This window comes from Salmo salar, chromosome 20 (genome assembly GCF_965601325.2).
Source record: "Salmo salar chromosome 20, fSalSal1, whole genome shotgun sequence".
NCBI lineage: Eukaryota > Metazoa > Chordata > Actinopteri > Salmoniformes > Salmonidae > Salmo > Salmo salar.
Genome location: NC_138310.1, coordinates 51696290 through 51713542, shown reverse-complemented (window position 1 = coordinate 51713542; position 17253 = coordinate 51696290). Strand labels below are relative to the sequence as shown.

The 17253-nt window shown below is 40.5% G+C and overlaps 1 protein-coding gene across 1 annotated transcript in view; it reads left to right on the top strand.

Annotated features, from left to right (window-relative positions):
- LOC106580769 (interleukin 15, like) overlaps nucleotides 1-7813 on the top strand; it is a 29204-nt gene extending 21391 nt beyond the window's left edge. Inside the window, exon 5 of the mRNA XM_082966095.1 lies at nucleotides 7750-7813. Coding sequence (XP_082822221.1) covers nucleotides 7750-7813 — 64 coding nt within the window. The remainder of the gene's footprint in view (nucleotides 1-7749) is intronic.
- Nucleotides 7814-17253: the final 9440 nt, after the last annotated feature.

The following is a 17253-nucleotide window of genomic DNA, read 5'->3' as shown; positions in this document are numbered from 1 at the left end:
CGCCAGGACAGCGGAGTCAATCACCACCTTCCGGAGACACCTGAAACCCCACCTTTTTAAGGAATACCTAGGATAGGATAAAGTAATCCTTCTAACCCCCCCCCCCCCCCCTTAAAAGATTTAGATGCACTATTGTAAAGTGGTTGTTCCACTGGATATCATAAGGTGAATGCACCATTTTGTAAGTCGCTCTGGATAAGAGCGTCTGCTAAATGACTTAAATGTAATGTAATGTAATGTCTTATAACCCCTCCCCTTCTATTAATACAACATAAGCATAATAAATTATTATAATACATCAAACATTTGGTACAGCCCCTATCATGACCTGTAGGTGAACCCCCTTCACTGCCACCACAATACTTGAAAATACAGAGGTTAAGCAATATTAATTTCACTTAACATTACTGGCCTGCATGACCAAGTGAAAAGACAGAAGCATGTGTTAAAGAACGTTAATGCCGAAGACACACCGAAGGGCTTTCCAGTGGGAATTGAGTAATTTTGAGCAATTTTTACAAAGTATTCACACCCCTTGACTTTTTCCACATTCTGTCTTGAGTCAATAACTATTCAACCATAAGCCTAAATAAGTTCAGGAGTAATAATTTGCTTAACAAGTCAGAAGTTGCATGGATGATTTTTTAATGACTACCTCATCTCTGTACCCAACATATACAATTATCTGTAAGGTCCATCAGTCAAGCAGTGAATTTCAAACACAGATTCAACCACAAAGACCAGGGAGGTTTTCCAATGCCTCGCAATGAAGGGCACCTATTGGTAGATGGGTAAAAAAAAGCAGAGCATAAAGTTATTAATTACACTTAGGATGGTGTCCTTCCTAACTCAGTTGTCGAAGAGGAAGGAAAACGCTTAGGAATTTCACCATGAGGCCAATGGTGACTTTAAAACAGTCACAGAGTTTAATGGCTGTGAAAACTGAGGATGGATCAATAACATTGTAGTTACTCCACAATACTGTTACGTACGCCTCTTGGAGGAGGGAACGCAACACCCTGCTACATCTCAACTTCCCGTGGAGTGAAAAAAATATATGTGATCGTAGGTGTGGGGAAGTACGACAGAGGCAGAGAAAAATCCAGTTTACGGTGATTTTATTATTCCTTAACACGGTAGGTGGGGAAAAGGGGCTGGACGGAACCAAAGCAAAGAAAGTAAAAATTAAAAAGAGTTCCCTCTCCTACACTACCTGCCTTCCCACTACTTACCTAATCTTTAGCACAACCTGGCACGCTTACCAAAATACAGGGGGTGGTCCGCCCTGGTCTTGCCTAGTGTGCATAGACAGATTAAATACTACGGGTTATGTATGTCCACAGTTTAATGCCTTTTTAGCTGAAACTTTATACAGCAAAATGTGAAGACTGTGCAAGGGGCGTGTAGACTTTCACTAGGAACTGTATTTGACCAAATTTTGGAGACATACATTATCAGTCAAAGGTTGGACACACGTACTCATTCCAGGGTTTTCTTTATTTTTAATATTTTCTACATTGTAGAATAATAGTGAAGACATCAAAACTATTTCATGAGGTAGTGACCTGGAATTGCTTTTCCAACATTCTTGAAGGAGTTCCCACATATGCTGAGCACTTGTAGGCTGCTTTTCCTTCACTCCGCAGTCCAACTCATCCCAAACCATCTCAATTGGGTTGAGGTCAGGTGATTGTGGAGGCCAGGTCATATGATGCAGCACTCCATCACTCTCCTTCTTGGTCAAATAGCCCTTACACAACTTGGAGGTGTGTTTTGGGTCATTGTCCTCTTGAAAAACAAATGATAGTCCCACTAAGCGCAAACCAAATGGGATGGCGTATTGCTGCAGAATGCTGTGGTTGTAACGGGTGTCGTGTGTGGAGGATCAAGACGCAACAGGGAAGTGTATACTCATCTTCTTTTTAATATTGAAGAAGGTGAAACAAAATGAAACACGTATACAATTACAAAAATGACACTAACAGTTCTGTCAGGTGAAGAACACAAAACAGAATACAACTACCCACAATACAAACAAACCCCTAATTATAGGACCTTCAATCAGAGGCAACGATAGACAGCTGCCTCCAACTGAAGGCCCCAACACCAATTAACTAAACATAGAAATACAAATGACTAGACAGAACATAGAAATAAACTAACATAGAACAATAACCAAAACCCTGGACTAATAAATCAAATACCCCTCTCTACATGGACACATACACACAACCACCCTGAACCACATAAAACAAATACCCCCTGCCACGTCCTGACCAAACTAAACACTAACAAATAACACCTTTACAGGTCAGAACGTGAGAGTGGTAGCCATGCTGGTTAAGTGTGCCTTGAATTCTAAATAAATCAATGACAGTGTCACCAGCAAAGCACCCCCACACAACTCACCTCTTCCTCCATGCTTCACGGTGGGAACCACACATGTGTGCCTTGTTAAAAGGTAATTGGTGGAATTTCTTTCCTTCTTAATGTGTTTGAGCTAATCAGTTGCGTTGTGACAAGGGTTGGTATACAGAAGATAGCCCTATTTGGTAAAAGACAAAGTCCATATTATGGAAAGAACAGCTAAAATAAGCAAATAGATACGATAGTCCATAATTTTCTTTATTTTTTTTTCACCTTTATTTAACCAGGTAGGCCAGTTGAGGACAAGTTCTCATTTATAACTGCGACCTGGACAAGATAAAGCAAAGCAGTGCGACACAAACAACAACACATGGAATAAACAAACGTACAGTCAATAACACAATAGAAAAGTCTATATACAGTGTGTGCAAATGAGGTAAGATTAGGGTGGTAAGGCAATAAATAGGCCGTAGTGGCGAAATAATTACAATTTAGCAATTAAACACTGGAGAGATAGATGTGCAGAAGATGAATGTGCAAGTAGAGATACTGGGGTGCAAAGGAGAAAAAAAACTAAAAAACAATATGGGGACGTGGTAGTTGGATGGGCTATTTACAAATGGGCTATGTACAGGTGCAGTGATTTGTGAGCTGCTCTGACAGCTGGTGCTTAAAGTTAGTGAGGGAGGTATGAGTCTCCAGCTTCAGCGATTTTTGCAATTCGTTCCAGTCATTGGCAGCAGAGAACTGGAAGGAAAGGTGGCCAAAGGAGTAATTGGCTTTGGGGTTGACTAATGAAATATAACTGCTGGAGAGCGTGCTACGGGTGGGTGCTGCTATGGTGACCAGTGAGCTGAGATAAGGAGGGGCTTTACCTAGCAAAGACTTATAGATGACCTGGAGCCAGTGGGTTTGACGACAAATATGAAGCGAGGGCCAGCCAACGAGAGCTTACAGGTTGCAGTGGTGGGTAGTATATGAGGCTTTGGTGACAAAACGGATGGCACTGTGATAGACTGCATCCAATTTGCTGAGTAGTGTTGGAGGCTATTTTGTAAATGACATCGCCTAAGTCAAGGATCGGAAGGATAGTCAGTTTTACGAGGGTATGTTTGGCAGCATGAGTGAAGGATGCTTTGTTGCGAAATAGGAAGCCGATTCTAGATTTAATTTTGGATTGGAGATGCTTAATGTGAGTCTGGAAGGAGAGTTTACAGTCTATCCAGACACATAGGTATTTGTAGTTGTCCACATATTCTAAGTCAGAACCGTCCAGAGAGAGGCATAAAGCAATCACAGGTGTTGATTAGGAGAGCTAAGACAACAACAAGTAAATGGCGATGAATGGGCAGAGAGGGTCAGTTAGATACACACAGGACCTGAGTTCGAGGCTGGGGCCGACAGATAAACACAGTGAGGTACCGTGTTAGTGAACAATCCAGCAGGCATCAGCTGTGTCGCCGAGTGATCATAGGGTCCAAAGAGCAGCAATAGGTGAGTCAGGGAGCAGTTCGGTAGTTGCTACTACGCTTGGCGAGCGGGAGACAAGGCGTTCAGAAAGCTAGAGGGCTAGGGCTAGCAGATGGGTCTTCGGCCTCATCGCAACGGAAAAGCCTGTTGAAACCACATCAGATTATTACGTCGGCAGACCAGTCGTGATGGATCGGCGGGGCTCCGTGTCGACAGTAAAGGGTCCAGGCCAATTGGCAAAAAAGGTGTTATAGCCCAAGAATTAGCTGGTATTCTTCATCGGCTACCCGGGAGATGGGCCTAGCTCGAGGATAGCTCAAGGCTAACTGGTGCTTGCTTCGGCACAGAGGCGTTAGCCAACAATAGCGACTCGGTTGCAGCTAGCTAGCTGCGATGATCTGGTGTAATGGTCCAGAGCTTGCGGCAGGAATCCGGTGATGTGGTAGAGAAAAGCAGTCCGATATGCTCTAAGTTGATATCGCGCTATGCAGACTGGCAGGTATTGACCGAGCTAAAGCTGCTGGTGTCCGAGCTAAAGGTGAAGACAGCTAGCCGTGGCTAACAATGACTAATAGCTAGTAGCTAGTTAGCTGGCTAGCTACTGATGGAGGTTCCAGTTATAAAGTATAAAGATAGCAGATCCGTACCACATTGGGTGAGGTGGGTTGCAAGAAAGTATATTTAGTTTGTAGATGGAAAGTGAGATTAAAATACATATGAAAAAACCCCAGAAGAAACAGAGTATTTACTATTTACACCCGACGAGACAAACACACGTCCGACTGCTACACCATCTTTTTTACACATTACATTACTTTAAGACATGAAGGTCAGTCAATCTGGAAACACGTTTTTGCTTACTACATTATTCCATACATGTTATTTCATGGTTTTGATGTCTTCACTATTATTCTACAATGTAAAAATAGAAAAGATTAAGAAAAACCCTTGAATGAGTAGGTGTGTCGAACTTTTGACTGGTTCTGTATAATACATGACACTCATTGCGCTGAAGGTTAGACAGTTAGACACAATATTGAACTATAATTGTTGGATTGTATCATCCTGAGTTAGTTAACTGAATTGTTTTGAGGCTTCCATGCTCCGCCCTGATTATTATTTATTTAAATGTATATAATGGGATTATAACTCAAAGCATTTTACATGACATGAATGTAACTCTCCTCTCTCACCACCAAAGAAAGAGACATATTTGGATCTGTTAAATCTGTTCTGGAGGCTCTCATTGCTACAAAACCCTCTTGACTCCCACAGTGTTGTGTGACTTTCTTACAGATGTTTTACATCCATTGTTTGAGTTTAATTATATCCCCTACTCTCTTCAGCAGAAGTGCCCCATGTCCACACTCACATGCTTTGAAAAAGAAGTGAATGTCCTGGTGTTAGAATCTGGGAATAAATCCTCACCCATATACAAGCTAAAACTATCCTTCCGACTGAAGAGCTTGAAGTCCTTTATAAAACAGGTAAGCCAATCAGTGTGATGGAGACACAGGCCAGCTGCATTTGAGGTGCATTGGGATGATTCGGATTCTACCTTGTCCTTTGGCTGTCTTAGTACACTTTAATTCCAGCTATAGAGCATTTTGTTGTCTTGGTGAAAATGATGAAGAGAATCTGAATAGCTGATTTGGACTCCTGCGTTACTGTTTGCTTATACTATTGTTATTCTCAGACAGTTCTTACACATTTGTTTAACATTTTCCATCTGTGTTTATAAGAGAAACATAAGGTTCATGTCGCCATTGACTAATAACATGTTGTGCTCATTACTCAGACATGGTTATTTTAAGATACAAACCATCTCAAGTGAACAGTTTAGAAATTCCAGCACTACTAAGGCTGCTTTTACACAGGCAGCCCGATTCTGATATTTTGGACATTATTGATGAGAACAATTAGCACTGTGATTCAAACCGGCAACCGTCCAGTTGCTGGCCCCCTTCTCTAATATACTGTATATAGTGATCAACTGAAATTCCAAACTTTGAACAAGCATATCACCTGCCCCGTTTTAGCTACAGTCAATGCCATTTTGTATATACATGGATGTTTGTTTCCCATTTTTGTTTCCCATAAGGACCTATAGACTGCCCATTACATTTTCCGCAAATTAGACTTTTTGTCCCCCACGATAGATATTTTTTTTATAAAATGCTGCTACTATTCCTTCCTATATGATTTGATGACACTAAATATCCGCCTGGTCTTTTGTCACGAAACTTTGTACAATGATAGAAAGTCACTCCAAGGTCACTCCGATTGACCACATGGTGGCTTGAATGTGACTATGGCTTGGCCCCCGGAATTGCCACTTGCAGCTATATTTTTTTATAACTAATATTCCGATTTAGACAGAAAAGTCTAGCATAACACCACTTTGCAACAGTTCTGATTACATATCTGCCTGTTCAGTAAATATATTTCAAATCGCATTCATTTTCATTGTTGAAATTGAAATTGGAAACCTTGGTTAATGGTTAAAAAGACTGTCTAAAAATGTCATGGCTTGCGTTAGGCAAATTAACATAAATGTGCCTGCATTATATATTCTCAACATATTTTTTTTGTTGCAAGTACTTGATAATAATTAAAGGTGAGTAACAGTGAAATAATAAGAAATCCCCTCGCAGCGTCTTACATGCCTACTGTAGAGACCGTTGGTGTAAGTGTAGATGATAGACATCAGTGGATTGATGTGAATATTTAACTTTCAATTCATTGAGATCGACCATTATGTTACTATCAGTATAGTCTAGCGAGACTACTATCAGTATAACTGTCCCTCGTCTGCCCAAACAAATATATCCTGTTTTACAGCGCATTCGGAAAGTATTCAGACCCCTTGACTTTTTGCACATTTTGTTACGTTACAGCCTTATTCTAAAATGGATTAAATATACTTTTTTCTCATCAATCTACACACTAAGGTTGCATTTGACAAAGCCAAAACAGGTTTATTTATTTTTTTGCAAATTTATTCTGAATAAAAAAACAGAATATCTTATTCAGACCCTTTGCTATGAGACTCAAAATTGAGTTCAGGTGCATTCTGTTTCCATTGATCATCCTTGAGATGTTTCTACAACTTGACTGGAGTCCACCTGTGGTAAATTCAATTGATTGGACATGATTTGTAAAGGCACACACCTGTCTGTATAAGGTCCCTGTAACGAACGCCGTTGTAATGATGGTCGGACCAAGATGCAGCGTGGGGTAGGTTAATCATTTTTATTTATGATAACCGGCAACAAAACAATAAAGAGTAACCAACGAAACGTACAGCTTTGTAGGGCTAAAAGCTACAATACAAAATCAAGATCCCACAAACAACAGGTGGGAAAAGGCTGTCAAAATATGATCCCCAATCAGAGACACCGATAAACAGCTGCCTCTGATTGGGAACCATACCAGGCCAACATAGAAATACAAAACTAGAGTACCCACCCTAGTCACACCCTGACCTAACCAAAATAGAGAATAAAAAGGCTCTCTAAGGTCAGGGCGTGACAGTCCCACAGTTGACAATGCATGTCAGAGCAAAAACTAAGCCATGAGGTCGAAGGAATTGTCTGTAGAGCCCCGAAACATGATTGTGTCGAGGCACATATCTGGGGAAGGGTACCAAAACATTTCTGCAGTTCCCAAAGAAAACAGTGGCCTCCATCATTCTTAAATGGAAGAAGTTTGGAACCACCAAGACTCTTCCGAGAGCTGGCTGCCTGGCCAAACTGAGCAATCAGGAGAGAAGTACTATAGTACTTGCATTATTATAATATTAAAATAATGACTTCTCTGTCTCTTGCTTTTTTACACTCGCTGTATCATAGAGCCTCTCTTTTTTGACTATGTTATGCATATATTGTGAGTGTTTTCCTCTCTGTATTGCAGAAGGAAGGTGCCAACTGTCCAGACTGTGAGGTCCACAGAGAAAGGGCAGCAAAGGATTTCTTAACAACATTGCTAACAATTCTGGAGTGGATGAACAATAAGGGGTGTAGCCACTGAGATGGACACATCCATAGACAGGGACATCCAAGGACTCACATAAGTGCAGAAGGCTACCTGAACAATTGCTATATGTAGAAAATACTATACATGTATTGTAATGTACCAGACCAGCGCTATCTTTCCCAGAGGGAGTAGCTGAGGATCTGCCGGGGACATCATCTCCTTCACTTAGAATAAAAGTCTGTCTGATCTATGTTGTATGTTGATGCACAAGGCACACACCAGTGTTTGAATACCGTGTGTCATATGCTGTGTATATTACTTAAGATTAAGCTCTTTATTTTACATTTTTTTATTTGATTTTGAATTTTAGGACCCCTTTAGGTATCAAAAAATATATACAAATGTTTTGATAAAATATTGAATTTGGCCTTTACTACTATAGCCCATAGAAACGCATTGACTAACGCATTCATAAATGGCAAAAAATTCAGTAAACAAATAAGGTTTTGAAGTGTCTGTCCTATATCTAGGAGATATAACAAAGCTCAGGAAATATTTTTGTATTTTTTTTTACACATATTTAACCCCTTATTTTTGTTGGCACATAACTACCTCCATACTTCCATTCATTTGTATGGGTTACCTTCAGACGAGTCTCGTGACACTTGTGGGGTAGTACAGCAAAACTGAGAGCACCATCGTGTTCGTGAGAGTCTCCCATTTCCATAGAGTGGTCATAGTTTGTAGGCCAAACTGTTCGGACGCTGTAGACGTTTTCTTGAGAAGACAGATTTTTGGGATGTCTCATGGTCTGAAAAACACTTCTGTAACTCGGCCATCTTTCAACACTGATGTGGAAGGCTGACATAGGCGGATGCAGTGGATTGAGACGCAGCACATGCAAAAACCTGATATCTCTTAAACTGACGGATTTGGATGGGGATATTTTTATTATGTTGCTTAGATTTACTGTATTTTTGTGTTATTATGTTTAAAATGCATATTGATTTGAACTAACCTGTGCATCTTGCTCATTTCTTACCCCAAATACACAATTGACCATTCTTGGATTTAAAAAGGCCTCTGTGTTTACTTTTTACCCACTCGTTCATGGTCAATTGACATCCTCATCAAGTTGTCTGTCCAGGTCTCTTTGGAATGAGAAATGATTTACTTGGGCAGTGTGTCTAAACATTTTCACATTACAAATGTGTCTTGGCTTGCTGTCATGTCTGTTCCGTAAACCTGTAATATTAGTTGTAGTTTCGATACACTTTTCAACGTTAACAACAGTAACATTAACAACATATAAGCTGTAATCAAATGTACTCAAATGTTAACCCATCAGAGTCTAAGCCCTGTCTAAGCCGGAGGAGGGGGAGTTCCACTAAGCTATATGGAATTGTTTTAAGAAGGTCATACCAAGGATCATTTAGCTATTTGATTTTGAATTTTAAGACCCCTTGAAGTATGAAAAATATATATTAAAAAATTAATATTGACCCATACAAACGCATTGAATAACAAATTCACTACATGGAACAACAGATAGTCCCCCAAAAATATCACAAGGAAGTTTGATCTGAAGTGTCTCTCCAAAATCTGAGAGATATAGGAGGGACAAGGGGTCTGAATACTTTCCGAAGGAACTGTATATACTTTATTGAGCCATTCAATGGTTATTTGCAGTTAAATGAAAATATTTTGGGGTGTGGTTTGCTCAGAGCTCTTTTTGTACAACCTTGAGTGAGTGTCATTTCAGTCGATCTAATCTGGTGTGTTATGCCACAATGTAATATGACTATTGCCAGTGAAGGTGTCTTGTGAAAGACTCACGTATGGCCTTATATCAATTAATAACTGCCTTCGACATCAGTTCAAAAACAAAATCTCATTAGGGCGGCCCAGTCGTTCCAGGGCTGATTCCTGATTCACACAATGACAACACCTATAGAACCTAAACAATATAATATGACTAAGTAAAATAAAATACAGGTTCCATTTTGAACCTTATGAGCATGGTTCTTTATTGAATATTTAAAAAAAGGGTTCTATATAGCACCAAATACGGTTCCGCTATGTTTACAAGACAAAGAATCCATATTTTCCACCATTTAGAACCTTTTTCTGTGTGTGTAGCCAGTAGGGATGGGAATTGCAAGGGACCTCACGATACGATATTATCGATACTTCGGTTCCAATTCAATATGTATTGTGATCTCACGATTCTAACAATATTGCTAGAATAACCATCATATTGAAGTAAACTTGGAGTCACAGATGATATGTTGTGTGGTCCTTCCACTATGACTTAAGAAAGCATACAGTTTATTAGGCTACAGATAATAGGCCCTATGTTATGATGAACTTCATAGGGGTGGTGAAAGTGCATGGTGTTCCTTTCCAATAAATATCGAGGGTCTTTTTCTGGTGATATGATGATCGATGCTTGACTGCCATTTGAAAAATAAAAATTATCTCGCTCACTGACCACGTCTCCATCCACAGTTTTTATGCTTGAGTAAAGTGTGGTGGTTCATTTCTTTACTATCAAATGAGGAGAGATAAACTTATCAAACAAGTCAGAGTTATACTTAAACAAAATCTTTAATAGTGAGAGCTTTGCAATAGCAATGGCTTGTCGACGAATCACCGTCTCTGATGATTCGTTGAGAGCGCCGAGACAAAAGTACAAAGATCTTTTATAGCCAAGATACACCCCTTTCAATCTACATGATGAACAACAGATATATAGAATGGGTCACAAGGTTAAGATTTGTATGAAAGATACCTATAATACATAGCAGACAGTATCTGCTGTGTCAACAGTTTTCACTGTATAGACCAGTGTCTGGCCCTCTGACTCCAAACTGGAACCATCTCTCCCTGGTATGGTATAGAAAAGAAACATTAACTCATGCTCTGGAATGCTCTTTAGGTTTTATCACCCAAAAGACATCGTACATCTCCTGTCAGTGTTATCTCCCAGAGGCGCATCCTCAGTAGAACACACACACAATAGTTCTATTCTGTTGAAATAAAACAACCATTTAATGCAATAAAAGTATTATAACATAATCTTGCAATTTTGCCACCATAAAAGTCATACTGTATAAAAAGAAAATCAAGACAGATGTGATGTAAACAGAAAGTTAAGGTACAATTTTATAAATGCCTTTAATCGTTTGACATGGTGGGATATTTTTGTGTCAGTAAAATCAATTATGTAAAAATGCTGGTGGAAAAGTCTTTATGCTCAAATATGTATATAATAACCACCATATCGAATTAAACTTGGAGTCACGCGATGAAATCGCATGTGGTCCTCCCTCTACGACTCCGGAAAGCATGTGTAACGGTTGTCGTCGGGAATAGAGGACCAAAACGCAGCAGGAATGTGGATGCTCATCTAGTTAATTTATTTTGAATCAAGAGAACACAAAAATAACAAAAACGAAGAATGCACAAACAACAAAACAGTCTTGTCACGCTCACACAGGCAAAACAAGAAACAATCTCCCACAACACTACACCAAACAATAACCCATATATAGGACTCTCAATCAGAGGCAACGAGAAAGCACCTGCCTCCAATTGAGAATCCAACCCCCCATCAACCTAAACATAGAAATACAACAAACCAGAAAGAACATAGAAATACAAAACATAGAACATAGACCAAAACCCAGAAATAATAAATCAAACACCCTACTACATACACCACCACCCCGAACCACATAAAACAAATACCCTCTGCCACGTCCTGACCAAACTACAACAACAAATAACCCTTAATACTGGTCAGGACGTGACAGCATGCAATTTATTAGGTTACAGATGAAATAAATTATGATGAACTTCACAGGGTGGTGAAAGCGCATTGTGATGAATTTGATGCTCTTTTCCAATAAATATCAAGGGTCTTATTCTGGTGACATGATGATCAATGCTTGACATAATAATCTCATAATGTACAGTGCCTTCGGAAAGTATTCAGACCCCTTGACTTGTTCCACATTTTGTTACGTTACAGCCTTATTCTAAAATGGAATAAATAAAACCATTTCCTCAGCAATCTACACACAATACCTCATAATGACAAAGTAAAAACAGGTTTTTAGAAATGTTTGCAAATTTATCAAAAAACAAAACAGAAATACCTTATTTACGTAAGTATTCATACCTTTGCTATGAGACTCAAAATTGAGGTCAGGTGCATCCTGTTACCATTGATCATCCTTGAGATGTTTCTACAACTTGATTGGAATCCATCTGTGGTAAATTCAATTGATTGGACATTATTTGGAAAGGCACACACGTGTCTATATAAGGTCCCACAGTTGACAGTCACTGACAGAGCTCTAGAGTTCCTCTGTGGAGATGGGAGAACCTTAAAGAAGGACAACCATCTCTGCAGTACTCCACCAATTAGGCCTTTATGGTAGAGTGGCCAGACGGAAGCCACTCCTCGGTAAAAGGCACATGACAGCCTGCTTGGAGTTTGCCAAAAGGCACCTAAAGGACTCTCAGACCTTGAGAAACAAGATTCTCTGGTCTGATGAAACCAAGATTGAACTATTTGGCTTGAATGCCAATCGTCACGTCTAGAGGAAACCTGGCACCATCCTTATGGTGGAGCATGGTGGTGGCAGCATCATGTTGTGGGGATGTATTTCAGCAGCAGGGACTGGGAGAATAGTCTGGATCGAGGCAAAGATGAACGGAGAGATCCTTGTTGAAAACCTGCTCCAAAGTGCTCAGGACCTCAGACTGGGGCGAAGGTTCACTTTCAAACAGGACAAATACCTTAAGCACACAGCCAAGACAATGCAGGAGTGGCTTCGGGACAAGTCTCTGAATGTCCTTGAGTGGCCCAGCCAGAGCCCGGAGCCGATTGAACATCTCTGGAGAGACCTGAAAATAGCTGTGCAGCAACGCTCCCCATCCAACCTGACAGAGCTTTAGAGGATCTGCGGAGAAGATTCTAAAAAACAGTTTTTGCTTTGTTATTATGGGGTATTGTGTGTAGATTGATTAGGATAAAAAAACATTTTTTTTTATCCATTTTAGAATAAGGCTGTAACCTAACAAAATGTGGAAAAAGTCAAGGGGTCTGAAAACTTTTTGAAGGCACTATAGATGCATATAGCCTACCAGCACAGCCTACCCACACTGTATCTGCGAGTTGTTGCTGGAGTGCATGTGCCAAGACCAGAGTAGGCACATTTGTTATTTAATGCAACAGTTTTTGTGACAAAACTGTCAGTGGAGTTGAAAATGAACTTTAGATATTTATTCGATACATGAAAACTTCAGTGAAAAAGTACATTTTGTGATGCACAACATCATCATGCATTGATTTTTCTACAGATTTTTCTCAGCAACAAGTCCTGGAGGAAACATCACTGGTCGTGAAAATATGCACATTTACTTAAAGCGGATTTTCAAGTATTTGCATGAAAATCTGTTAACAATTAGACGCAATTAGTTTTATTCATAATATTCTCATCGTGTAGGCTGGCACCCATACTGTATCTGCGAGCTGTTGGCTAGAGAGCACATGCCAAGACTAGAGTGGACATATTTGCTATTTAAAGCAACAGTTTTTGTGAAAAATTAATTGGTAGAGTTGAATATGCGAATTGAACTATATCATTTTATTCAGTAAATGAAAACTTAAGAGAAAAAGTACCTTTTATGTGCACTACGTCATTACACACTGCTTTGGTGGAAACACACCACTGTTGGGAAAATGCACATATTTTCTTTATGAGGATGTTGGCACACTATTTAAAAAGAAGATGGAGAACAAGCTATGGAACAAAAAATACCAGAGTTTTGGCGCAGGTACAGCCGACTACTGCTAGCTAATGCTACCTAGTAAACATTTTCAATAAATAAATAAAATTAATTTCGCAATACGTAACTCTCACGTCCTGACCAGGGGTTATTTGTCATTGAAGTTTTGTCAGGGCGTGGCAGGGGGTGTTTGTTTTGTGTGTTTCGGTGTTTTTGGTTTAGGCTCTATGTTTTCTATTTCTATGTTTAAATCTAGTTTTCTATTTCTATGTTGGGGTTTTGGTAGGACCTCCAATTAGAGGCAGCTGGTTGTCGTTGTCTCTAATTGGAGGCCATATTTATTTGGGGTTTGTTTCATTTGTGTTTTGTGGGTGGTTGTTTTCCTGTATCGCCTGTGTTGCCTTACGGAACTGTTTCGTCGTTTGTTTATTTTGTTTAAGTGTTCACGTTACTTCAAATAAAGAAGATGAGCACTTTACCCGCTGCGCCTTGTTCCAATCCTTACGACGCCTATGACAGTAACTGTATCGATTTTCCACCCAATCACTAATAGTAGGCCTAGTCTACCTAATGTTTGGTTGACTTCTTTTTTTTATATAGTAACTAAATTGTGGGGAAAAAAGAAAACAACAACATAATGATACCACAAAAACTGTTTTGAAAACATCTGTAAGCTAGAGACAGATACTCTAGCTTACCTCAGGCAAGGTATTGCTCGCCTGATGTAGAGTGCCTTATGATAAGCTGTAGACCACACTATCTACCAAGAGCGTTCTCATCTATATTATTCGTAGCCATCTATTTACCACCACAGACCGATGCTGGCACTAAGACCACACTCCACCAACTCTATAAGGCCATAAGCAAACAAGAAAATCCAGAAGCGGCGATCCTAGTGGCTGGGGACTTTAATGCAGGCAAACTTAAATCAGACTTGGCGCTCCAGTACCATTTGCCGTGCGGTAGCAGAGAGAACAGTCTATGACTAGGGTGGCTGGAGTCTTTGACAATTTTTAGGGCCTTCCTCTGACACCGCCTGGTATAGAAGTCCTGGATGGCACGAAGCTTGGCCCCAGTGATGTACTGGGAGGCTGAGTAGCTGCCATACCAAGCAGTGATGCAACCAGTCAGGATGCTCTCAATTGTGCAGCTGTAGAAGCTTTTGAGGATCTGAGGACCCATGCCAAATCTTTTCAGTCTCCTGAGGGGGAAAAGGTTTTGTTGTGCCCTCTTCACGACTGTCTTGGTGTGCTTGGACCATGTTAGCTTGTTGGTGATGTGGACACCAAGGATCTTGAAGCTCTCAACCTGCTCCACTACAGCCCCGTCGATGAGAATGGGGTCGTGCTCGGTCCTCTTTTTCCTGTAGTCCACAATCATCTCATTTGTCTTGATCACATTGAGGGAGAGGTTGTTGTCCTGACACCACACGGCCAGGTCTCTGACCTCCCTATAGGCTGTCTCATCGTTGTCGGTGATCAGGCCTACCACTGTTGTGTCATCGGCAAACTTAATGATGGTGTTGGAGTCGTGCCTGGCCATGCAGTCATGAGTGAACAGGGAGTACAGGAGGGGACTTTGCACGCACCCCCGAGAGGCCCCTGTGTTTAGAATCAGCGTGGCGGATGTGTTGTTACCTACCCTTACCACCTGGGGGCGACCCGTCAGGAAGTCTGGATCCAGTTGCAGAGGGAGGTGTTTAGTCCCAGGGTCCTTAGCTTAGTGATGAGCTTTGTGGGAACTATGGTGTTGAACGCTGAGCTGTAGTCAATGAATAGCATTCTCACATAGGTGTTCCTTTTGTCCAGGTGGGAAAGGGCAGTGTGGAGTGCAATAGAGATTGTGTCATCTGTGGATCTGTTGGGGCGGTATGCAAATTGAAGTGGGTCTAGGGTTTCTGGGATAATGGTGTTGATGTGACCAACCTTTCAAAGCACTTCATGGCTACAGACGTGAGTGCTATGGGTCGGTCGTCATTTAGGCAGGTTACCTTAGTGTTCTTGGGCACAGGGACTATGGTGGTCTGCTTAAAACATGTTGGTATTACAGACTCGGACAGGGAGAGGTTGAAAATGTCAGTGAAGACACTTGCCAGTTGGCCAGCGCATGCTCGCAGAACACATCCTGGTAATCTGTCTGGCCCTGCGGCCTTGTGAATGTTGACCTGTTTAACCTGTTATGGCTAGGGGGCAGTATTTTCACGGCCGGATAAAAAACGTACCCGATTTAATCTGATTATTACTCCTGCCCAGAAACTAGAATATGCATATAATTATTAGCTTTGGATAGAAAACACTCCAAAGTTTCTAAAACTGTTTGAATGGTGTCTGTGAGTATAACAGAACTCATTTGGCAGGCCAAAACCTGAGAACATTCTGTACAGGAAGTACTCTGTCTGACCATTTCTTGGCCTTCTTGATTATCTCTATCCATTACAGGGGATCTCTGCTGTTACATGACACTTCCTACGGCTCCCATGGGCTCTCAGAAGGCGGCAAAAAGCTGAATCATGGCTTTGCAGGCTCTGGCTGAAAAAAAGTAGCGCGTTTGGATAGTGGACAGTCACAGTACTATGAAACTCAGGCTCGTGCACGAGGGGATCCCATGTTTTTATTTTCTCTCTCTTTGTACGTATACACGCTTTCCCAGTCGGAATATTATCGCTTTTTTATGAGAAAAATGGCATAAAAATTGATTTTAAACAGCGGTTGACATGCTTCGAAGTACGGTAATGGAATATTTAGACATTTTTTGTCACGAAATGCGTCGTGCGCATGACCCTTATTTACACTTCGGATAGTGTCTTGAACGCATGAACAAAACGCCGTTATTTGGATATAACTATGGATTATTTTGAATCAAACCAACATTTGTTATTGAAGTAGCAGTCCTGGGAGTGCATTCTGACGAAGAACACCAAAGGTAATCAAACTTTTCTAATAGTAAATCGGAGTTTGGTCAGGGCTAAACTTGGTGGGTGTCAAAATAGCTAGCCGTGATGGCTGGGCTATCTACTCAGAATATTGCAAAATGTGCTTTCACAGAAAAGCTATTTTAAAATCGGACACCTCGATTGCACAAAGGAGTTCTGTATCTATAATTCTTAAAATAATTGTTATGTTTTTTGTGAACGTTTATCGTGAGTAATTTAGTAAATTCACCGGAAGTGTTCGGTGGGAATGCTAGTTCTGAACGTCACATGCTAATGTAAAAAGCTGGTGTTTGATATAAATATGAACTTGATTGAACAAAACATGCATGTATTGTATAACATAATGTCCTAGGCGTGTCATCTGATGAAGATCATCAAAGGTTAGTGCTGCATTTAGCTGTGGTTTTGTTTTTTGTGACATTATATGCTAGCTTGAAAAATGGGTGTCTGATTATTTCTGGCTGGGTACTCTGCTGACATAATCTAATGTTTTGCTTTCGCTGTAAAGCCTTTATGAAATCGGACAGTGTGGTTAGATAAAGGAGAGTCTTGTCTTTAAAATGCTGTAAAATAGTCATATGTTTGAAAAATTGAAGTTTTTGTATTTTTGAGGAATTTGTAATTCGCGCCACGCCTATCATTGGATATTGGAGCAGGTGTTCCACTAGCGGAACGTCTAGATGTAAGAGGTTAAAGGTCTTACTCACTTC